The sequence below is a fragment of the Macaca thibetana genome, chromosome 1 (genome assembly GCF_024542745.1).
Source record: "Macaca thibetana thibetana isolate TM-01 chromosome 1, ASM2454274v1, whole genome shotgun sequence".
Lineage (NCBI taxonomy): Eukaryota > Metazoa > Chordata > Mammalia > Primates > Cercopithecidae > Macaca > Macaca thibetana.
The window spans coordinates 159,613,070-159,637,463 of record NC_065578.1 but is presented as its reverse complement, the minus strand read 5'-3'; the positions used below and the strand labels follow the sequence as shown (position 1 = coordinate 159,637,463).

The 24,394-nt window shown below is 51.9% G+C and overlaps 2 protein-coding genes and 1 long non-coding RNA gene across 3 annotated transcripts in view; 2 read left to right on the top strand and 1 right to left on the bottom strand.

Annotated features, from left to right (window-relative positions):
- PRELP (proline and arginine rich end leucine rich repeat protein) overlaps positions 1 to 1,946 on the top strand; it is a 13,069-nt gene extending 11,123 nt beyond the window's left edge. Inside the window, exon 3 of the mRNA XM_050764113.1 lies at positions 1,488 to 1,946. Coding sequence (XP_050620070.1) covers positions 1,488 to 1,663 — 176 coding nt within the window. The 3' untranslated portion in view covers positions 1,664 to 1,946. The remainder of the gene's footprint in view (positions 1 to 1,487) is intronic.
- Positions 1 to 14,551, bottom strand: part of LOC126939630 (uncharacterized) — a 21,583-nt gene extending 7,032 nt beyond the window's left edge. Inside the window, exons 1-2 of the long non-coding RNA XR_007720436.1 lie at positions 14,030 to 14,551; positions 12,196 to 12,343 (exon numbers count right to left, since the gene is read on the bottom strand). This is a non-coding gene — a long non-coding RNA (uncharacterized LOC126939630). The remainder of the gene's footprint in view (positions 1 to 12,195; positions 12,344 to 14,029) is intronic.
- OPTC (opticin) lies at positions 10,683 to 24,394 on the top strand. Its single transcript, XM_050764985.1, has 7 exons — positions 10,683 to 10,935; positions 11,690 to 11,828; positions 13,394 to 13,552; positions 14,343 to 14,545; positions 18,435 to 18,530; positions 19,071 to 19,266; positions 24,175 to 24,394. The coding sequence occupies exons 1-6, from the start codon at positions 10,705 to 10,707 to the stop codon at positions 19,239 to 19,241; spliced, it is 999 nt and encodes a 332-aa protein (XP_050620942.1). The 5' UTR covers positions 10,683 to 10,704; the 3' UTR covers positions 19,242 to 19,266; positions 24,175 to 24,394.

The window sequence follows — 24,394 nt, the reverse complement described above, 5'->3', positions numbered from 1 at the left end:
CTAAAATAAAACACATTACCCCCAGGAAGCTATGAGGCCGAAATACAGACAGAAAGGATACCTTGATTAATAAATGGCTGATAGGTCTCTACCAGATTATGGAAGAACAGGTTGCTAGAAGATATCCCAGCCTTCTAAGGTTGAAGTGCGAGAACTCACACCTCATCCACATGGGCCCACCCCATCCAGCCTGTCTCCTGTGTCTTTCACAGACAGAATGGGCTAAGTGAGGGCCTAGGTCAGTGTGACAATTACGTTCTTCACAATGACCATAATGCTGCCACTGGTACTGTCCTCAAACAGCTTGCAAAATGCCTTTGCCAACATTCTCTCCCCTGATTACAGGGCAGGCACCACTCTTACCATTTCACAGATTGAAGAACTCAGCATCAGTGTGGCTAGGCAACAGCCAGCCCCAAGCTCATAAGAGAAAACCCCTGTGTCAGGGCCCTTCTGCTACTCCAATGGTGAAGGAGAAAGAGCAGGAAAAGGAAGAGGAAGACAATTACAATGAAGATGATGCCTACTCTTCCTCCTCCTCCATAAATAAGTGAGGCAAGGCTTAGGGAGAATAAAACAGTTCATTTAAATGCTGGCATGCCTGGTGCCACCGGCATCTAACAAGATGTGATGGAGGAAATGGAATCTCAGGCCACAGACCCTTCAGAATCAGTAGGCTCATCATGTCCCTGGGGCTCTAGAGCTCTCCCCAGACCCTCTTTCCTCTTCCTGTCATCCCTATTTCAGTTACCATCTTTTGCCCATCCTCATGTCTCACATCCAATTCAAAGGAAAACCTGCAGAGTAATTTTCACATCCATCTGCTGGCTTCAGATCTCACCTTACTCCATAGCTTCTCCACACTGTAGCCAGATTCATCTTTGTACAGCATAAACCTGAACATAGGGATCCCTAAGGACCCTTCCAGATTTAACACTCCAGGATACCATGGTTCAAGTATCCTATTAATAACATTGCTCTCATAAAGACAGTCCCATTCACTGCCATTCCTCAGACCAGAGACCAAAAGCCTCTTGGTGAAAGACTGTTTGAAAGCCTAACTACCTTCCCAGCTTACTCTCCTTAGGACACCACATTGCACTATTACTATTCCCAGATTCGCCCACAAGCAGAATTTTGGCCTCTACAACTTCATTCAAAGATTCCTGTATCAGAACACCATCCCCCAGGTCTCCACCTGTTGTAATCCTACCTATTCTTGAAGGCCCAGTTCAAAATTTACTTCCAATTCTCTAGAGTGAACTTGTAATAACAGTTGTTGATCAATTCCAACTTAATTCAATTTACAAATGAGTAAACTGAGTCTGGAGGTCAAGGCAGCTCATCTGTGATCACACATTCCCAAAGCTAGCCAGTTTCAGAGAGAAGTCTACAGTCCTTGCTCTCGGGTGTCCTCCCCCTTCCGCTTCCTCATCTTGGCCGCCAGCCTCCACTCCCTGCTGATTTCTCGTCTTCTTTTTCCGTAGAAATCAACGGAACCCAGATTTGCCCCAACAACCTAGTGGCGTTCCATGACTTCTCCTCGGACCTGGAGAACGTTCCACACCTGCGCTACCTGCGGTTGGATGGGAACTACCTGAAGCCGCCCATCCCGCTGGACCTCATGATGTGCTTCCGCCTCCTGCAGTCCGTGGTCATCTAGGCCCTACTCTGCCACCGGATCTGCTCTGACCGCACTTGAAGGCTGGGGCCCAGGGGCCTGTGCCCGCCATTCATTTTCTCTCTCTCCCTTTCTTGCTCCCAGCTTTGCCTCCCTTATCCCACCCTCGAGGCAGGGAAAAACCATCTATTCTTCTGCAGCCTCAGGAGCGAGATTTCCAAGGGCTCGGTTTGGTCCCACCCAGTTGAAAGACACCCAGTGCACACCCAAACTCCTGGCCTTCTGTGGTTTCCCTTTGTTCCAGAAACACAGATGTGTCTAAAGACTTGGTGTCCCCTTCTCTCTCCTCCCCCACCCGCCACTCCTGGGTACATCTGGGCCGTGGACTGACATCTGATCTTAGTTCTGGCCGAGCAAGCAGCCGGGAGGTAAGGTTCAGAAAGTTCCCCTGGAGACTCCTCCATCTTGGGCAGCTCTGGCTCAAAGAGGCCGAGAAACCCAGTTCTCCTGGGCCAAGGATCCCTTCTGGCAAAGCTGCTGCTCCGCCGCGCGGTTCCCTGGCACCAGACATCGCCCCGGCCCTGCTGGCCCGGGTCTCCGGGAAGGAGGAGCGAGGGAATGACAGAGGTGGGGTGCAGGGTCAGGGCTCCCGCAGGGGCCTGCATCTGGCCAGCCGGTCACAGGATGCGCAGGGGGGCCCCTCCTGTTCCAGAGTGAACATAGCACACGCTCTCCTGGCTGGGCCTCAGGGGGAACAGCCAAGGAGAAGAATGGCCCAAGGAACTAGGAAGCAGCCATGGGAGAGGGGAGGGGTTCAAGCCCGGATGGACCCGCGTGGCGTCGATGGGTCCTGAGGCCCCCTTGCCCAACCTCGGGTTTAGGGAGCAGCGTTCAGTGTTTGTGTGGGGGCGGGGGAGGGAAGAGGCAGCAGCCCCGCCCCCGCCATCTGTTCTCCATCAGTGTGCGCGGCCCAGCCTTTTCCACCCCCGGGAGGCGGCTCCTGAGAAACAGGGAGGAAGGGGCGGAGCACCTGGACAGCTCCCAGAAGCCCCTCCACGTTTGAAAGTGCGCCTCCTCCCCGGAGACAGACGCGTGGGTGCCACCTAGTGGCTGGTGGGGGTAACAGCTGGCCCCAGTCTTCCGCCTGGCCCTCTTCCTGGGGTGATTTTCCTCGGTGGAGGAGGCCCGTGGGGTGCCAACATGGAATAACCATGGGCCGTATGCATGGTGTCGCTCTCCTCTAAGGTCTAACGGGCACAAACGTCCCCAGGCTGGGCTCATTCCCATCGTGAGTGAGCCCAGGTGAGGACACAGTCGGTTCCCGTTTGTTGTATGCCCTTTACGGGTTCCTTCTCAGCTCCCTCATCTGTAAACCGAGGAGGTGGATAAGATGCTCCTGGCCTGACGCGGTGGCTCACGCCTGTAATCCCAGCACTTTGGGAGGCCGAGGCGGGCGGATTATTGCCTGAGCTCAGGAGTTCGAAACCACCCTGGGCAACATGGTGAACACCCCCCTCCCACCCCCCGCCCGTCTCTACTAAAATACAAAAAAAAATTAGCCAGGTGTAGTGGCGCGTACCTGTAATCCCAGCTACTGGGAGGCTGAGGCGGAAGAATCGCTTGAGTCCGGGGGGCGGAGGTTGCAGTGAGCCGGGATTGTGCCACTGCACTCCAGCTTGGGCGACAGAGTGAGACTCCGTCTCAAAAAAGGAAAAAAAAAAAAACCAAAGATGCTCCTCTGAGGTCCCTCCGGCGCTCATGTTCCGAGTCTGGGGCTCCACACCTTAAGTCATACTCGAATGCAGGACAAGTCCTAAGTATTTGTCCCTTCCCTTGAGTAATTTATTTTCTGTATGGACTGTCCGTCCCCTAGAGGCTTCCCCACCCTCCATGCCTGGCCCAGGTGAGCGGCTTGGCAGGTCTCCAAGTGGAACCCGGTCCAGACAGGGCTGCCTCGACTTCACCTTCCCCCCAACTTCCTCCAAGGGATGCTGCCCCTTCTCAGCCCCCTACGTGTGTATGTTGGTGGGAGGCACAGGGGATGGATGTTCTAGAAATGAGTAAGACACAGTGCCCACCCCTAAGTTAGGATGAAAAATGTTCCAGAGGTTTTTAAGAAATTGGATTAAGCTGGGTCCCTGACTTCAAGAAATTCCCATTATGCTCCTTCTCACCTTTCTCTTTTGCTAATTATGGAAAATAGGGCCCATTTCATCATAGCCTCCTTCCCCCGTGCTCCACTACAATAGCCGCATTCTTTTCTAGCTGCAGCTGGTTTCTCCAGCTTAAAGTCGATGCCTTATGGTGCGTTATGGCCGAAAGCAACTTGGTGCTTCGGCCTGGATAAGAGCCCCTTCTGCATCTTATCCACAGCTTGCAACCTCAGCCCCTTTGATGAGGCCCTCAGGGGAGAGGTCATTCCCTTGATCCTGCAAACCCAGACTCATTTAGCAGCAACACAATCACCGTCATCCCACTGCCCAATCTAGAATATGTCTGCTTTCCATTGCTCTCTGCAGCTGTAAGCCAAAGGGGATTCAAGGTAAATTGGCTTTACAGGCTCCCCTCCCCCAAACACACACACAATGGGCTGGTTTCTTTTGAGTTTAAAAAAGCCCCTTTCTCCATGCACAAGTTCATTCCCTCCATGCTGTTGTCATCGACATATACAGGTGTGTATGTAGGTGTACATGTGTATTCTGCACGTATATCTCTTCTCTCTTGAAGACCGTGTTAACTTTGTGAAATAACTTCCACATTTCAACACGCTTCACAGTAGAGGAAATAAAGTAATATGAAAAACACCCTGCTTGAACTCGACGGTATGAAAAAGAATAACACTTTAAAGTCATCTTGCCGGCTGGGCACGGTGGCTCATGCCTGTAATCCCAGCACTTTGGGAGGCCAAAGTGGGCAGATTGCCTGAGGTCAGGAGTTCAAGACCAGGCTGGCCAACATGGTGAAACCCCTTCTCTTCTCAAAATACAAAAATTGGCCGGGTGTGGTGGCGCATGCCTGTAGTCCCAGCTACTTGGGAGGCTGAGGCAGGAGAATTGCTTGAACCCAGGAGGCAGAAGTTGCAGTAAGCCGCGATTGTACCACTGCACTCCAGCCTAGGAGACAAAAGGAGACTCCATCTCAAAATAAATAAATAAAAATATAAATAAAGTCATCTTGCCACCCACCCCCACCGTTGAGCCACCATGCCAAGCCCCAAAGCCTCTTACTTGCTCTAACAAGATAAGTGGAGAAAAGATTATATTCTTAAGAAATTCCTATGAAAGCTATCCTAAAGCCTTTTCTTTCTTCTTTTCTTCATATTTTTTAATAGAGGCAGGGTCTCATTATGTTGCGCAGGCTGGTCTGAAACTCCTGGCCTCAAGTGATCCTCCCACCTTGGCCTCCCCAAAGTGCTGGGATTACAGGTGTGAGCCACTGTGCTGAGCCCCAAAGCCTTTTCTTGAAGAATTTCTCCCAAACTCACAACCCTCATGAAAAATTAATCCTCAATTCCACAAGACTGCCCAGACACAGACCAAATATCTATATATATATTCCTAAAGTCAGACCAGAAATCTAACAACTGCATTTGAAACCCAAAGCCTCAGGTCCTATCAACCCACACGTACTAAATTGTTGAGGATCTCCCAGGAGCTCTGTACCGAGGCAGACACAGAAAGACACAAAACGGTCGTCTTCCCTGCCCAAGTCAAGCTTACAGACTAACTGGGGAGATGTGGTGTACATACAAAACAGTAAAAGAGCTGTCTCGAGGGGAGAGAACATAGAGCCAAGTCATCTGGAATGGTCTACATGCCATGCGGAAGTCCACAGAAGGGTTAGAACAGGGTGTCCTCTCTTCCAAGGGAAGGTTGGTGCAAAAGTGGGGTTCCTGACCCTCCCAGCCTACACCATCTTCTTTAGAAGAGAACTGCCAGGTGACGCCCTCACTGCTCCTGCCTGGCTACTAAACATCTACTTCGGTTCACTTCACGGATGTTCAGTGGACATCGGTCACATGCCAGGTCCCCAGCTAAGCATTCAAGGATGGGTAATATACACAGCAGCACACCCCTGAGAAACTCTACCTTGGTAAAGGGAAAGAAATCCGTGAATAGATAGCTCTGTCCTAAGTGTTTGTAATAATGCTGTGTATGAACAGCAGAGAGGAGAGGGCTTTTCCCTCTACCTGAGGAAAACCAGACAGGCTCCTACCATGTGAGCTGGCTCTTAAGGGATAAATCAGGTTTTGCCAGGGGGACAAAAGAAAAAAAGACGCCACCTGGATGGGAAACAACATGAGTACAAAGGTAGGAAGGTGTGGAGTCTACCCTGTGGGGCTTGTGTGTCTGAAAAAGAAGAGAGGGTCATGTTCCGGTCATGGCGTTATGTGGCTACAAGCCCTCAGCAGGGGATATACCCCCGTCCTCCAAAACACGGGAGGGTTCCTGAACTTCCCTGCCTCTCTCTCCCTGTCCATGAAAAGGGCAACAACAGGGTTGGCTGGCCAGACTTCTGTCCATACCACCTGCCACCTCTGATTCATCAATACGCCGTGTGCCTCTCCTAATGAGAGATTAGGATTAGGACGCCTCCCCCACCTCCTGCTTCTTTTGCCAGGCTCTCAGGGAGCTGGGCTGCCTGGAACAACAGTCTGCAGGGTTAGCCATTTCCCCCCCAGGTCGCATGTATACATCCATGGACAGCCCCTTATATTCGTGAGAACAAGAGCGTGTGACCTGCAAACTTGGGAAAGCAAGAGGAGAAGTTGGGAGAGGGTCTAGGATGCGAGCCTGTGTCTGGATGTGGCTCCTGCCGGGAGTGGGGGGAGCAGGTGTGTATGTATTGGGAAGGAACGATGGTGGGGGTGGGGCAACCAAGCAGGGATGGCAGGACCGTGTGTGTCACTGGGAAAGCAGGGAGGGAGGGTGGGACCAGGCGGCAGGGAGAGTGAATGAACACTCGAATTTGCATTTCTCCCAGGAATAAATGTGTGGGGTGGGAGGGGGGAAATCGCCTAGGCTGGCTGTGGGGGCGGAGGGCCTCTGGCTGCAAAGCCCAGGCTGTGGAGAGAAGAGGGAGGCATACAGCCCGCCAAATGTGCCATCTGCCTCCTGGGTGCCCTCCAGGATCCAGGACTATCTTTCCCTCCACCCAGCAGAGCCTCTGATGGTGTCTCTCCCCAGGTGGGGGGCTGCCAGGGGTACAGGAACATGCTCTTCTCTGGTGACCAGGCTCTTGGGCCGAGGGAAGCCCCCTCTCACACCAGCTGGTGCCCAGGAACACAGCAAGCCAAATGCTGCCCTCATGGGCCAGGCTATTAGATCTGCCTCTTCACCTCGTGTGCCAGGGCAGAGATGAGTTGTGCCAAGCCATCTGCTCTGAGGGCCTGGAAACATATGGACTCAGGATTCCTGGGGAAGAAGGTGGAAATAGGGAGGGTCATATGAACTAAAGAAAACTCTCTAACCCCACAGTCAAAAAATCTAGGCATTGGTCCTGGCTCAGTGTGACCTAGGGCAAGTCATGTCACCTCTTTGGGCCTCACTTTCCTCATCTATACCACAAGGATTTGGACTAGATCTTTACGGGGGCTCACAGCTGGAATTCAGTATCTGGATGGTGGAAAGGAGTAGGGAACAAGAGAGTCACTGAGAAACCTGGGTGGACGCCGGGGCACAGGCTGGCAGAAGCTGGAGGAAGACTCTTTAACCACCCCACAGCTGCCTTCAGCAAGGACTTGCTTGGCAGCCTGCTAGAGGCACCAAGGAAAGGGGAGTGCTTCCAGATAAATGCCATTGGCCTTCTGTATCTGTGGGTTCCACATCCATGGATTCAACCTACTGCAGATTGAAAATATTCAGAAAAAAAAATTCACAACGTTCCGAAAAGGAAAACTTGAATTTACTGTGTGCCAGTACTGTGTGGAAGCCATGTGAATGGAGTGAGGTGTAAGCCTTGTGTTTGGTGCTATAGGTAATCTAGAGATGATTTAAAGTACACAGGAGGATGTGTGTAGGTTATATGCAGATTCACCATTTTATATAAAAGACCTCAGCATTTGTGGATTTGGTATCCACGGGATGTGCAGAACCAATCCCCCATGGTTACTGAGGGACGACTGTACCTCTCTGAGGGTTGGGGAGAGGATACTTCCCAGGCCCCCGAGGACTCTACACAATGTTTTCTGGTGTTTATGATCCTTTCTAGGGCCCATCTCCCAATTTCCATTTGGTTTCCTCCTAGCAGATTTAGAGAATTTCCCGTATCCTCATGAGCATCATCTGTGAACTTGAAGTTGGCATTCAAATCTTATCACATCCCCCATATACCTTCTCTTTGAACCACCCAGGCCTGCAGCTCCTGCCTCTGGTGATTTTGTTCAATTATGGTCTCTGTGCTGGCACTCTAGGTGGGGGTGAAGTGCCTCAGTTCCACCTCGTTTTATCTTTGGATTCTGGTTATGAAGTGAAGCCTCATCACTCTCTGGCTGGAGAAAGAAGCTGGAAAGACAAGCTCTATCTCTCCACATCCCCCAACTCCAGCCTTCTCTGAGGGCTCAGAATATGAGGGATGGGGACCCTTCCTTGCGGGAGATGGCACTGCCTGTTCCTCAAAGATGTGGCCTTATCAGGAGGGTGGGTGAGGAAAAGAAAGAAGGAGCTGACAGAGTAAGAAGAGAGACAGCAGGAGCTGGAGGTGGGGGGTGAAGTGGAAGGCAGGGGGAGAATTCCCTTTCTTCAAGCACAGGAATGGGGCAGAGGACCCCCTGAGGAAAGAGGAGGGGAAACAGCTGGACCTCAGAAGGAATGAGAAGTCTGATTGGTCACAGGCCTGGCCAACTCCTTGCCCTCCCCTGGGCACCACTGTCTAACCCAAGCCCCAGTTCAGACTGCCTCCACCAGAGTCCCCACCTTTCTGGAAGCTGCAGGGCTCTCCATCCAGGATCCAGAAGCATTGAAGGGGTAAGGTTCAAGGTTTGAGGCCTCTGGCCCATCGGTATGCAAATGAGGGCAAAGTGTTTGGCTGGGGCAGGGGATTGGGCAGGAAAAATGAAGAGAGTTTAGGCCTCTGGCCAAAGAAGTTGGACAAGACTTCTGAGTGGGCAGTAAACTGTCTTAGAAATTTTTTTTTAAGATTATATAATTCGTTTGGGGTGAGGTATGGGAGGTAAGGTGAAGAAATACCTCTTGCTACTGCTGGGGGCTTGCCCCCTTGCCCAGCTGAAATTAAGAAAGGCGGGGAGGTTAACTGGGTATGGTAACACATGCCTGTAGTCCCAGCTACTCAGGAGGCTGAGGCAGGATTGCCTGAGCCCAGGACGTTAGGGCTGCAGTGAGCTGTGATCATGCTGTAACACTCCAGCCTGGGCAACAGAGTGACACCTTGTCTTAAAAATAGAAAATAAAATTAAAATTAAAAATTAAAAATTAAGATTTTAAAGAAAGAAAGGGGGAGAGCCTACTAGAAACTTGTGCAGCTAGCTTTGGGGAGGGCTGTGTTAAGCCTACACTGGGGATGACTGTGGTATACACTTACGCCTGGATACAACACCACACCACATGCATTTCCTGACTGGTCTATACATATACGAATTACATGAACATGTGTACTCACATGCATATCACACACATACGCAGGCATCTGTGCACACACACAAATGCACACAGGTATCTAAGGAACTTTCCAGATGCATACACACTCACGCAATCACACACACAGATCTCTTTTTTTTTTTTTCTTTTTTTAAGCTGGAGTCTTGCTCTGTTGCCCAGGCTGGAGTGCAGTGGCACCATCTTGGCTCACTGCAACCTCTGCCTCCTGAGTTCAAGCAATTCTTCTGCCTCAGCCTCCCTAGTCGCTGGGATTACAGGCACCCACCACCACACCCGGTTCATTTTTGTATTTGTAGTAGAGATGGGGTTTCACCATGTTGACCAGACTGGTCTCGAACTCCCGACCTCAGGTGATCCACCCACCTCAGCCTTCCAAAATGCTGGGATTACAGGCATGAGCCACCGCACCCAGCCAGAACTCCTGTACCTGTAATAATCTGTTTCTAAAAAACTGCATTTACAAGTATATTTCATAAACTAACATTCTTTTTTACATTGTAGGTTGCATTGTAAGTCCAACATACAATGTAAAAAAGAATGTAATGTAATGTAAGTCCGTGTCTCCTAAAGAGACTAGATGCTCCTAGGAAGGGCTGTGCCTTATTCATTCTGTACCCACAGAGGCAAGTCCTGTGCCTGGAACTCAATAGACACCCATAAATGTTTGTTGAGCAAATGCAAGAAGAGATGATCTTTATAAAAACCCACAAGATTCAACTGGGCGTGGTGGCTCACACCTGTAATCCCAGCGCTTTGAGAGGCTAGGGCAGGTGGATCACCTGAGACCAGCCTGACCAACATGGTGAAATCCCTTCTTCACTAAAAATTCAAAAATTAGCCGGGCGTGGTGGGTGCCTGTGATCTCAGCTACTCGGGAGGCTGAGGCAGGAGATTCACTTGAACCTGGAAGGCAGAGGTTGCAGTGAGCCAAGATAGAGTCACTGCACTCCAGCCTGGGCAACAAGAACGAAACTCCACCTCAAACAAACAAACAAACAAAAAGACCCCATAAGATTCTTTGATGTTGGCATTCTCTGAATCGAGCTTAGTGACTAGCAGTCATGTTCTGAGCATGGGGTTAAGAGAGGACATCTGTGTGCATGCACCAGTGTGTGCCTGGTTTGTAGACAAGGGGACTCTTGTGAATGTGTCTGTGTTGAGATGTGTCTGCACATGCCTCTGTGAGTGAATATCAGTGTTTGGGTGAGAGTGTGAAAACATTCAAGTGGGGCAGTGGTGGGCGGGGACTGCTAGGAGATACCCCCCAAGACATAGTCCCAGCTGGTAGGGAGTTTGTGCATGTGATGAGGGCACTGAGTCTGCAAGTGTGGGAGTGGGAAGTGGGGTAAATCTTCCAGCCGTTCCCACAACCCTCTGGAGAGCCTGCCCCTCAGATCGCTGCCCTTCCTCCTGCCCACTTGCCAGGGACCTGCCGCTGAAGGGATTCTCATTCCCATCCAACTCCCCATGAGGCTCCTGGCTTTCCTGAGTCTGCTGGCCTTGGTGCTGCAGGAGTCAGCGACAGCTTCTCTCCCAAGGAAGGAGAGGAAGAGGAGAGAGGAGCAGATGCCTAGGGAAGGCGATTCCTTTGAAGTTCTGCCTCTGGGGAACAACGTCCTGAACCCAGACAACTATGGTGAAGTCATTGACCTGAGCAACTATGAGGAGCTCACTGACTATGGGGACCAGCTCCCCGAGGTGAGGGACACAGGAGACCGACTCATTCCCTGCATGACACTGGGAGTCAGAGGCCCGGGCCCTCCCACCTGCCCCATAGTATGGGTGTCTCAAGCCTCCACCTCTTTCTCTATGAGGTGGAAATTCTTATCCCTCCATAGGGATTTGTCACTTAGATGATACTAAGAAAGAGGACACAAACCTGGGACTACTCCTTCTTCAGAAGTCATACATCCCTCCCCCTGCCGTCAAGTAGGACCCAAAGCCGTGTCTCACTGGGGGAGGGGTTCACAATGTCCTCATCATATTCTCTAGGAAATAAAAGTGCCACATCCCCCGTCTCTTTTCTGAAACTGTCCTCCAGTCTGAAGTTCTTTCCTAGGCCCTCTTGGCCTTCACTGCAGCAGCATGGGGTGCAAGCCCAGAAGCCCCCACTCCATTGCTGCATGAGCCTGGTCGGTGTGGAGCAGGGGAAGAGTGCCAGCCTGGGAAATTGGGAGAGCAGGTTCCATCTCTGCCTTGACCACCGGCTGGCTCTTTAATTCTCATCCCTGTCCTCTCCGGGCCTCAGTTTCTTCATCCATAGGATGGACATGCTGGACCTGATGCTCTCTCAGGTCCCCTTTTCGCACAGTCTTTCTGCTATCCCTTCCCCCTCCTTCTCCACAGTGACTTTTTGCCAGTTTGAAATCCATCACTGAGGTTCCCAGGGTCCAAAGTTAAGTCCCTTCCAGGTAAAAGCTGGGTTACTGTGTACTCTGTGCTACATCTCCAGGTTAAGGTGACTAGCTTCGCTCCCGCAACCAGGATCAGTCCTGCCAAGAGCACTACAGCTCCAAGGACACCCTCATCAAACCCCACGATGACCAGACCTACTACAGCGGGGCCACTACTGAGTTCCCAGCCCAACCATGGTAAGTGCACAGTCACATGGTCACAATATCCCTAGGTCATAGGCCAAGCAGCTATGACCCAGCACCAGGGGTACCAAAGTGGAACGTGGTCAGTGTTGGGACGTGGAGGGTCAGGGCTACCCTTACTAGCAGAGAGAGGAGGGGAAATAGCCACAGTAAGAACAGGAAAAAAGAAATCAAAGACAGGCACTGGCTGTCCCTAATACTTTTGCCTGAATGTACAAGTTAAGTAAGAAGCAAAGAATGCAAGAACTCCCTTATGCCCTAGCAAAGCCACCCTGCCTTAATTAATAGCATGACAGGGGAAGCAGGTTGAGTGGTAATTAGATCAGAGACAATTAAAAACCTGTAGAGAAGAATAACTAACTTTGTGGCTGCCACTTGGCGTGGGAGCAAATGAAGCAGTCACACTGCTTTTCAGCTTCAAAGTCCCTCTTCAGCAGCTCCCTTTCCTTTCCCGATGCCCTCCTGGAGGCTGGAGCTGGCATTCCTGGCAGTGAGGCCTCGGCACTCTGCTGGCAGTCAGAAGTGGGCAGAGGAAGGCTGAAGTTCATTCTGGACCTGCTTGCCCCCAGCTTCCCTGTTCGCTTCTTGGGATGTTTGCCTTGGGTGGACCGGGAGTATTGGGGCATCGGTAGGAAAACCATTCAGTCAGGAATCCATGACCTCTCAGAGCTACAGTCTCAAGCTTAAAGAGGCCGTAAAGGGCCTCAGCTGAACCCTTTCACAGTCTCAGGATAAGAAAGATGCTGGGGCCCCTCTGCTCCACCCAATCCTCCTGGTCACTGCTGGCAGAGAAGAGCTCCTTAATCTTGGGGCTGTGTCACTGCCACCAGAGTTCTTCCTTGAGTTGAGCTAAACTGGTCTCTCAGTAATTTCTGTGCCTTGTGACAGCAGGTGACAGAAACCACCTGCGCTATTCAGTTGTATGATCCAATAAAGTCTCCCCAACTATTTGAGGTGGGTGACCTGGCCTAACCTCATGACCCCTGGGTACAAAGACAGGGTTATGGACAGAACAGGAGAGGGCTACTTCCCAAAGAAAAATTGGCATGCTGATGCCATAAGAAGGGGAAGTGGATGCTGAGTGGGCATTGTGCTCTCCACCTTGGTTCTATTGTGCTTCTTGGAGCCACACAGAACATATCTAATTTCTCTTCCCCAAGGCAGATGGCAAAGCCAGCAACCACTGGCCATCCCACTTAATTCTGGCTTCACTTTTTGGGACCAGAGAGGAATCCTATGGAAAAGAGACCAAGGGATGTCCTAGAAATACCCACATAGGCCCAGGAAAATGTACACAGAACTAGGGTCTGCTGAAAGTATAAATGGGTTTAGACTAGGTAATAACTGAGGATGGACGTGCCTCTCTGGGGTGGAGGACAGAGTGACAGGCTGGGAGCAGCCAACAGCACTGAGTACATGGTGCCTGTCAGTTCTGGGCAGCAACCCATAGGCTATCAAAAAGGCACAGATGGCCATGGTTCAGACACTCCCTGGGGCAAGGGCCATTGGCCCCAGAGGCTGAAGAGATCTCCCTTTGTTTTGTCTTTCACCTGGGCCAGGTCTGCCCACCTGCCTGGTCTGCGTGTGTCTTGGTTCCTCTGTGTATTGCGATGACATTGACCTAGAGGACATTCCTCCTCTTCCCCGGAGGACTGCCTACCTGTATGCCCGCTTCAACCGCATCAGCCGTATCAGGGCCGAAGACTTCGAAGGGCTGAGTATGTAATGGCCTGGGAAAAGATGAGTGGGGGCAGGCATAGGAAGCCACCCTGCCACTAGAACAGTCACCAACACTGGGTTAACTCTTTCCTGTTGGTTCTCAGTCCATCCAGCTGTCAAAGGGAAATAGCCCGAAGTCTCTAGAAGTCCCTTCCTTGAAGTGTTTAGATGGTGGAAGGGACCTATTTTTATTTGCTCTCCAAAAAGGTCTGGGAAGTTGGGAGGGGAAGGTATGATCTGCCAACATCTTCAGGATGTCCCAGCAATGACAGCTGTGTGATCAGCTGGCCTCTGGGCAGGACTGTCTTAAATCTACTCTCCATGGCACTGATGCTGTTTACAAGGTTGTTTGTGTGCTTTTTGCTTCTTTATGCCCTATGCCCTGCTTGAGACAGGAGACCTGGGCTCTGATCCCAATTCTACCACTAATTACCCAAAGCCTTTCTGGGCCTCAGCGCCCTTCTGTGTAGACTCACAAGTGGAGGTGAGGTGGATCCAGGGATTCCTGGGCCTGTTGATTCTCGCTCTCAAGAGACTTCTAAAGGATCCAAGGTGGGCTGCCACCGCACAGGACAGGATTCCAGGGAGGGGCACTGAGGCATCTGAGGGCTTTTCCAAGGAGTCCTGGTTTATGTTATTTTCTCTGGTTTGGGCTAGTGCAGGTGGAGAGCTGGTTACAATCCCCTCATCTTCAGAGGGATGGAGCAAGGTGTGGAGATAGCTCCATTCTGGGCAAGGAAAGACAGCGTGTTCTGGTTCATCTCTTTGTTCTCCCCCAACCTCTCTCAGCAAAGTTGAAGAGGATTGACCTCTCCAGCAACCTCATTTCCTCCATCGATAATGATGCCTTCCGCCTGCTACATGCCCTCCAGGACCTCATCCTCCCAGAGAACCAGCTGGAAGCTCTGCCTGTGCTGCCCAATGGCATTGAGATCCTGGATGTCCGCCAAAATCGGCTCCGGAGCTCGGGGATACAGCCTGTGGCCTTCAGGGTGAGTTGAGGCCTTAGGTCCACTATCTATCACCTCCACCACCCACCTTCACCCACCACCACCCACCTCCACCCACCAACACCCACCTCCACCTCCACCACCCACGTCCACCACCACCACCCACTTCCATCCCCACCACCCACCTCCACCACCACCACCCACCTCCATTCCCACCACCCACCTCCACCACCACCACCCACCTCCATTCCCACCACCCACCTCCATCCCCACCACCCACGTCCACCACCACCACCCACGTCCACCCCCACCACCCACCTCCATCCCCACCACCCACCTCCACCACCACCACCCACCTCCATCCCCACCACCCACCTCCACCACCACCACCCACATCCATTCCCACCACCCACCCCACCACCACCACCACCCACCTCCATCCCCACCACCCACCTCCACCACCACCACCCACCTCCATCCCCACCACCCACCTCCACCACCACCACCCACCTCCATTCCCACCACCCACCTCCACCACCACCACCCACCTCCATTCCCACCACCCACCTCCATCCCCACCACCACCCACGTTCACCACCACCACCCCCACGTCCACCCCCACCACCCACCTCCATCCCCACCACCCACGTCCACCACCACCACCCACCTCCATCCCCACCACCCACCTCCACCATCACCACCCACCTCCATCCCCACCACTCACCTCCATCCCCATCACCCACGTCCACCATCACCACCCACCTCCATCCCCACCACCCACATCCACCATCACCACCCACCTCCATCCCCACCACCCACCTCCCACCATCACCACCCACCTCCATTCCCACCACCCACCTCCATCCCCACCACCCACGTCCACCACCACCACCCACGTCCACCCCCCCACCACCCACCTCCATCCCCACCACCCACGTCCACCACCACCACCCACCTCCATCACCACACCACCCACCTCCATCCCCACCACCCACCTCCACCCCCACCACCCACCTCCATCCCCACCACTCACCTCCATCCCCATCACCCACGTCCACCATCACCACCCACCTCCATCCCCCCACCACCCACATCCACCATCACCCACCCACCTCCATCCCCACCACCCACATCCACTATCACCACCCACCTCCATCCCCACCACCCACCTCCATCCCCACCACCCACCTCCACCCCCACCACCACCCACCTCCACCACCCACCTCCATCCCCACCACCCACCTCCACCATCACCACCCACCTCCATCCCCACCACCCACCTCCATCCCCACCACCCACGTCCACCATCACCACCCACCTCCATCCCCACCACCCACGTCCACCATCACCACCCACCTCCATCCCCACCACCCACGTCCACCACCACCACCCACGTCCACCCCACCACCCACCTCCATCCCCACCACCCACCTCCACCCCCACCACCACCCACCTCCACCACCCACCTTCACCCCTACCACCACCAGCACCCACCTTCACCCCTATCACCACCACCATCCACCTCCACCACCCACCTGCACTCACACTACACACTTCCACCACCACCACCCACTGTTTTCATCCTTTTAAATTTGCTATTTATTGATTCTTTCAGTTGCAAGAAACTGATTCTGACCCAAGAAAAGGAGATCCCAAGAACCTCCATGAATGGAAATAGCACTATTAGGCCTAATGGGCCTGTTACTGGCTGAGTAACCCTAACCTGAAATCCAGAATCCAAAATGCTCCAATAAGCATTTCCTTTGAGCATCTTGTTGACATTCAGAAAGTTTTGGGTTTTGGAGCATTTTGGATTTTGGATATTCAGATTTGGGATCTCAACCTGTACTGGGAATGGGGGTTCAGAAGTCAAGGTGGACAGCTCTCTCCCTCTTTGGGGCACAAGGCCTCTTGTCTTGGCTTCTTTCTGTGCATCTGCTCAATTCACCTGTCTGCTCACCAGCGTCCTCTGCACACTCACAGGTTCTGCTCCCTGAAAACTTACACATGAGTTTGGCTTGGAATAGTGCTGATTCTGGCCCTAACTCTACATATCCTTTTATTTCCAAAACCTGCCACTAAGTGACTGATTAATCATTGTCTTTCTATGATCAAATGCTCAAGAGAGACTTTTTTGTTGTTGTTTTGAGACAGATCTCGCTCTGTCGCCCAGGCTGGAGTGCAGTGGCATGATCTCGGCTCACTGCAACCTCTGTCTCCCATGTTCAAGCAATTCTCCAGCCTCAGCCTCCTGAGTAGCTGGGTTTACAGGAGGCACCACCATGCCCAGCTAGTTTTTGTATTTTTAGTAGAGATGGGGTTTCACCATGTTGGCCAGGCTGGTCTCAAACTCCTGACCTCAGGTGATCTGCCCACCTTGGCCTCCCGAAGTGCAGGGATTGCAGGCGTGAGCCACTGCACCTGTCCAAGAGAGACTATTTGATTGGTCATTGGCTGGCCAGTTTTGATGGGAAGGGCTAGGTTATATGACACAAATATGCCCCCTGGGGCGGCCCTTTCAATAGGGCTAGGAAGAGCCCCAGGTATGTTCGCCTGTGTGCTCTCTCTCTCTGTCTGTCTGTCTCTCAAGTAGTAGAATCTTTTATGCAATCTAATTCCTATTTAGAAGCATCGAATAAACCAAATTAGACTTGTATTTTTGAAATAGGATGAGGGCACAGAGGCACACCTGCTTGCTCTCTCGCCCCGCCCTCCCCAGTGCCTTCCACCCTCTCAGCCTTCTCCTGTCTACAGTGGTCTTTGAGGGAATTTTACAGAACACAGTGTCACTACCACTGTTGTGGTGGAAGAGCACTAGACTGGGATCAGAAGCCTGCCACGTGACCTCGGGCCTCAGTCTTTCGGTCTCTAAGAACGGGATTGCATGATCCCTGAAGTTCCCCACTGCTCAGCCTCAGCAACATCCCAGCTGTCTCCATATTAGGGGCTGCCGCTTTGCCTTGACTCAGAGCTGTTTTCTCAGCCCAGGATAAGGCCTGGGCTTGGGAGCCACAGAGACCTGGGTTTGTGTGAGAGTCACCCAACCTCTCTGACCTTGTTTTCTCATCTACAAAATGAGGGTAATAATACCTGCTTGACACAGCTGCTGGAGGGTTAAATAAGATCGCATTTACAAAGAGAACAGGAGGGTTAGATATGCATAGCAGATGCTCCATAAATGGTAGCTATCATTTTTCTTTGCTCCCTGAGCCCTGCTGAAGGCTTGTCTCTTCCCAAACCCTTCTCTGATTAACACTGTCTGATTCCGAGAGCGCAGTCCCATGCACACGCTGTGTGCCTCTCTGTGCCTGCGGTTCTCATTCTAATAGTCTAGCTGTCTCCCGAGTGTCTGCTCCGTACCTGCTCCTCACCCAGAGCAAGGACGATAAACAGAGCATGGAGGATGGAAGTTAGATACCAGGGAGCAGGTCATGCCAGTGAGAGGTATGAGACTTACGCAGCTCTGGGGTCTCCTTTATTGGAGGGTTTATTGGAGACACTGATTGGGAGGTCTTGTCTAGATAATTGTCCATGGCCCCAGGTTTAGCATTTGGAGACTTGTCATTGGGGAAAGTCCCTTCTGATAGCAGAGAAGTTGAGGCAGAGCTGAAATGTCCCCTGGTCCTCCCTTCTACCCTGTCCCTGCCCCTCCCCTGCACCACCCAGTGTCATTACCAGCTGATTAATTCTTTCCTACTTCAGTGGCTGGCACCTCAATGGTAGCAGCTTTCCTCCTGCATCCAGTTGGAGTTAGTGTCTGTAAGCTCCTTAAAGACCTGGGCAACCCCTGTGGTACCCAGCACAGAGCCTGGCGCATGACTGATGCTAAGTGAGCCCCGAGTGAACAAATGTCTCTGGCCTCATAGCCATCCTCACTGCCAGGGTCCAACATGTTGGACCCACCAGCCTCCTACACTCTGTTTTCTCCCAGGCAATGGAGAAGCTGCGGTTCCTTTACCTGTCAGACAACCTGCTGGATTCCATCCCAGGGCCTTTGCCCCTGAGCCTGCGCTCTGTACACCTGCAGGTAAGGAGCCTCACCCAGAGCCAGGGTGATAAACAGCATGGAGGATGGAAGTTAGATACCATGAGCAGGTCGTGGCAGTGAGAGGCATGAGGCTTAGGCACCTGTGGGGTCTCCTTGATTGGAGGGTTTATTGGAGACAAGAATTGGGACGTCTTGTCTAAATAGTTTTCCATGACCCCAGTTTGATTTTCTCCATTTTTTATTTTAAAAACACTTTCTCTCCCTCCATCGCTTTATTTTATCTCACCCAACTGCTTTTCCTTCTTTCTTTTTCCTACCCTCTGTCTCTTTCCTTCCCTTCAGTCCTTCCCTCCTTCCTCTCTGCCCTTCTCTTCCTCTTCTTCTGTGCCCTCTCTCTCCATCCATCCCCCCTGGGGCTCCTCTTCTCACCCTTGTTGTGTGGCTTTGGCCCTAGATGCTTCAGTTTCTCCAGTTGCACCAGAGCAGGCAGAGCTGGTAGGGACAGCTGATGTGAGCCTTTGGTGCTGCTTAAGGGGCAGATCGTCTTGGTGGGGCTCAGCTGGTGTGTGTTCTTCCCAGAATAACCTGATAGAGACCATGCAGAGAGACGTCTTCTGTGATCCCGAGGAGCACAAATACACCCGCAGGCAGCTGGAAGACATCCGCCTGGACGGCAACCCCATCAACCTCAGCCTCTTCCCCAGCGCCTACTTCTGCCTGCCTCGGCTCCCCATCGGCCGCTTCGTCTAGCTCAGAGCCCTTCCACTCCTCCCAGGTAAGAGGCCTCCAAGGACCATGCAGGCATGGGCCTCCAGCCATAAAGCCCAATATCTTTCAACAGTGATCTTTAGCCCAGGCATTAATTGACCTCTTAATCCCTTGCAAAAATCACACACACGTACACGCATGCATGCACACACACACTCATGTACTGAAATGTCTTTCAGCAGCCAAATTTGCATTTCTTCATCTTCTTTCCTTGACACTTATGGCTCCTGGCTCAGAAAATAGCAATGTCTGCAGTGGAGCACTTTTCCATATTCCCCATCTCTCGTACCCACACAGAATGCCAAGAAAGCCGTGGGAGAGGAAGAGGGGGAGGAGGAAGAGAAGGAAGAAGGGGGGAAGAGGAGAAGCAGTGATATGCTGGAGCCAGCTCTTACTACTTGCAGGAACCGATTATTAAATTTTCCAGAATTTTGCAAGTCAGTTGTTAAACACAGCCATTATGAAAAATTAAATTATATAAACTCACAATTAAATATATTATATTGAAAACAAATGTAATAATTATTCAAAAATCATCATTTTTCAATTAGTTCACTATATTTCACTATTAACCATGCCCTTGAAGTTATTTCTGTCCTGGTATCTGTATGGGGGAACCTCTAGGTAATGGTGTGCTCCTCGGATCTCTTCCAGCTCCCCATTCAGTGACATCACATTGGTGGTTTAAAATTGGCCATGGTAGGGGTATTTACACTACAGAACTTGGTAAACGCTACAAATTGAGATTTCCTTTTTTGAGAGCTGACTATAAAATGTTTGCCTGCATACCACTGAGGAGAAAGAATAGCTACTTAAACCAGCTCCCTCTACCCGCACGCCATCCTACTGGGGTAGATAGGGTTTCTATAGGGCATTCCTTCATTTCGTGCTCTTCTGAAGCCAGGGCCTCCTGTTAGATTTGGAGGGAGCCATTCATAAGGATGGAGAACTGACATGAATCTTCACCCAGACGCGCTTCTTGTAGCACTTACCTACTCCCTGGCTCACTGGCCAGTCTCTGAGCATGGAGGGCTCAGCCAGCTCATTCCTGGCTACTGGGGTTTCCATCCTTCCCATTTGCTCCTGCATGTTCGACCACCAGAGGGCAGCCTTGTGCAAAGATAAATATATAAAAATAGCAATTACTCACCTTCTGCCTTTTGGATCCTGGGCAGGGGCTGCTATGCTGGGACGATGGGAAGAAGGGCAACTATCATGTAGCCAATGATTTGTTCCTTGAGTTAGAAGGGAGAGGAGATGCTACCCTTCTCCTCACCCTTATAAGGAGGTTTTGGGCAAGGGGAATGTGATGGATGGGCGCTTGGCCTCACGCCTCATGTCAAGGCATGAGAGAGGGATAAGGCAGGGAATTCACCTACTCATGCAGGAGGATCTTATGGAGCACCCACTGCTACGTGGTAATAAGATGGTGCACAACAGAAACATATTCCTTTTCCTCACAGAGCTTAGAATGTAGTGCAAAAGACAGGTGTGAAACAAGCACACTAATAACCACGCTATTCAACTCGTAAAAGTGCTATAAAGGGTATGTACAGAATGCTACAAATGCTTACAAGAGGAAGACCCAGCTTAGGGGTCCAGAAGATCTTGGAGAACTGACGTTTAAGCTGAAACCCAAAGAGTGGGAGTTAGCCAGGCAATGAGTTGCCAAGGCAACTATTCAAGGTCCCTGGTGGTCCCCGAGTCAGGAGGGGCAGGTGTTTCTTGTGGGCTACATGGAAAGGAATTCAAGTATCTGCCTCCCCCCACCTCTGTCTGGCACCTCACTGTGCACTTGGATCCTCACGGCGGTCCTGTAAGCAGCCAAGTCAGAAATTATTATTCACATTCTTCAGATGGAGACATGGAGAACTAGAGACCAGTCACTGACCCCAGCTCACACGGGTGACTCCGGGTTGGACCAGGACTCAACACACAGGCTACAGACTGCCAATGGGAAGTCTTGAAGGTGGTGGGAGGTGCCTTCATGCCATCGTGGTACCTGCCTTCACTCCTAGGGAATCTAGGATTCCAGCGCACCTAGCCCCAGGGGAGGACGCGGAAGGCAGTGAGCCGAGGGCCCCTTGCCTTTCAGAGCAGCAGAGCTGTCACTGGCCCTTCCTCTCCTTTGTCTCCTCTTTCTGTCTTCCAAGAGTATGTTACAGCGAAATCTCTCTGTGTGTGTGTGTGTGTGTGTGTGTGTGTGTCTGTGTGTGTGTGTGTGTGAGTGTTTTCTGTTTCTCTCTCTCCCTTTCTCTGTTTCATCCACCAATCCTATCCCCTTCCATATCCAATATCCCATTCCATATCCTGCTTTATTGGATTATGGCAAGGCCTAGGCATGCAACAGCTGAAAGCCTGAAGTTCTCCAAATGTAAGAGACCCTGGATTGAGGAATCCAATTTTCTTTTTTTCTTTTCTTTTTTTTTTTTTTTTTTTTTTTTGAGATGGAGTTTCACTCTTGTTGCCCAGGCTGGAGTGCAATGACGTGATCTTGGCTCACCACAACCTCCTCCTCCCGGGTTCAAGCAATTCTCCTGCCTCAGCCTCCTGAGTAGCTGGGAATACAGGCATGCACCACCATGCCTGGCTAATTTTGTATTTTAAGTAGAGACAGGGTTTCTCCATGTTGGTCAGGCTGGTCTCGAACTCCTGACCTCAGGTGATCTGCCTGGCTCAGCCTCCCAAAGTGCTGGAATTACAGGCGTGAGCCACCACTCCTGACCAAGGAATCCAATTTTTTAAAAAATCCAATTAAAAAAAAAGGTTTTCTAGAACTGGGGCTTTTGGGTACTGGAAGCCACATCATTCCTACATGCCTCTCAGTTACTCTTTGCTGAGTACAGAAAGTCACCTGGCTCCTGCTCTATTGTGGGACAGGGGATCTAACAATCCCTGGACTCCTGGAGTTTGCCAGACCTATAATAGAAGCTTTTCTGTGCATCAACTCATTTAATTCCAGCAACAACCCTAGTGAATAGGGATGCTCATCTCGACTGCACATGAAGAAACAGGCTTCTGAAAGGGGAGTGGCCCAAACCCAAACAGCGAGAGAGTGGCAGAGCTGGGATTCAATCCTGGGTCCATCCAGCCAGAGTCCGAAGTCCTGCTCTCTGCCACACTCCAGTGCAGACACCACTTTCAAGTTCCAATTAAAGGAGGCCGGCTCCAGACAGTTTCTTTCCCGAGGCCATTGTTGCTACTCCGGGAGGGGTTCCCCAAGGGCCACTGCCTCTGCAGCTGTCTCTTGGCTAATCCCCCATTTTTGGCTAGGGAAGCCCAAGGAAGAGAAAGAATGTCCTTGTTGGCTGTCTCCCTGAAGAAATTCTAAACAGAGCATCTGTCCCTCTGCACCAGGGAGGGAGGGAGGAAGGGAGAGATGGGGAGAGAGAGAGAGAGAGAAACCCCACAGCTGTTGCTTCTTGATCTTGATGTGAACAGCTAGGCCTCCTGTTTCTCGGGGACCTAAAGGGGTTAGGGTTGGGCAACTGATAGGGAAGGCAGAGAGCACCTCTTTAGCCAGAGTGAGGCCCTCCTATCCTGCAGATGGTAAAGATGGAGAGAATGACACAGGGCAGATGCAAGCCAGACCTGAGAGAGTACAAAGGAAGGGAGAGAGAGGAGGGGCTGTGGGGTCCAGCCAGGCATGGCAGGCAGCTTGAGGGCCTCACGCCAGCCGGCAGTCTAGGTTTGCATCAAATCCACCTCCTCCAACACCAAACTTTCCTAACCTGACTCATCCAGGTCTTTCGTGGCCCAGCAGCACTCATATTTGACCTTGGCAGGAGCACTTGCTCTGGGAGGCACTCTCGTGACTATTCTGCCAGCTCTGTGTGAAGGGGAGTGCCTCCCTCCTTTGGGGCACCCTGTGGCCTTCAGGAGGGTCCTGCCCTAACCCATCCTATGAGTATCAGTGGGAGAAGGTCGTGGGGAAGAGGCCAGGGCCCCTCCTCTCTGCGAGAGAAAGGATGAGTTTGCAATGACCTCCCCCGCCGACTGCCTTATTCTCAGTTCCAGGGTCCTGTTTTCCCGAAGGTTACCAGCAAGGCCCGGGGCCAGAGCAGGCTCGTGGAGAAGGGAGGGTGGGAGGGGCTGCTGGAGGGGCTGGAACTAAGTCTGTTTTAGGAGCCAAGGCCGTTTCCCCACCCTGACCTTGCCTGGGCTCCCTTCCTGCTTCCTTTTCCCTTTTTTCTCTCCCCTGGGAATAGTAATCTTTTACATTTCTGCTGTCAGTTTGCACTTCAGCAAGCTCTTTACATATGGGACCTAATTTGATAGTCCTAACAACTCTGTGAGGAAAGAATTATTATCCCTCCTTTTACTGATAGAAAATGAGAGGCTAAGTACTTTGTCCCAGAGAAAGATGACTTAACATAAACAATCTATAACAGAAAAGAAAGATGGGCATGGGGGTGGAGCTGCAGTGACAGCCAGCACTTCTTGGGAATTCTTGTCAGAGAAATGGGAAGTCCCATCTCCAGCTCCTGGAGCAGAGGATGGGTGCCCCCCACCATGACCTCTGAAATGCTTTGAAAAGCAAGGACTCGGGAGTGCATCACCCAGGCTAGAAAAATGGGGGCTGCCTATGGAACTTGAGTCCAGGGCCTGCTCCCAGCAGGATCAAGGCCTGTATCCTTAGGAAGCACATGAGGTAATGAAGGTCTCAGCCCGGGAGAACCTTGGGGCTCAAGGACACATGGCCCCCCATCTCTGTCGCACCCCCACATGCCCGTGTCTGTGTCCTCCTTCCTTCTGGCCAGGACAGAGGCAGACAGACCAGACGGGGAGGTGGCCTCAGCTCGCCCCGCCCCCTCCCTGTCTAGCTCCCTCTCAGCTTTCTCCTCCCACCTCACCTGCCCCTCCCCTCTCCCCCACACAAGACACCAGCTCAATTTTGTCTCTCCTCTCTCTCAAGGTCATCTCTTGGACCAGCGGGCATCACATTCTCCAGCAGCCGCCATTTCGCACGCCTCCCTCCTGTGGCCGCCGGCAGCGTGGACAAAAGTCTCCATGTAGAGGGAGGATGCCTGCTTCTTTCCCCACAGCTCTCACGTCTCCCTTCTCCCTGTGGGTGACAAAGAAGCCCAAGGACCACCTCCTTCCTGCCTCATTGTAATAAAATTCCCCATACTAAG

Bases quoted from the DNA above. Each gene is read 5' to 3' on its own strand.
- OPTC (XM_050764985.1), top strand. From the start codon at position 10,705: ATGAGGCTCCTGGCTTTCCTGAGTCTGCTGGCCTTGGTGCTGCAGGAG. The intron at 10,936-11,689 runs GTGAGGGACACA...CTACATCTCCAG, and splicing joins ATGGGGACCAGCTCCCCGAG to GTTAAGGTGACTAGCTTCGC. The intron at 13,553-14,342 runs GTATGTAATGGC...AACCTCTCTCAG, and splicing joins CGAAGACTTCGAAGGGCTGA to CAAAGTTGAAGAGGATTGAC.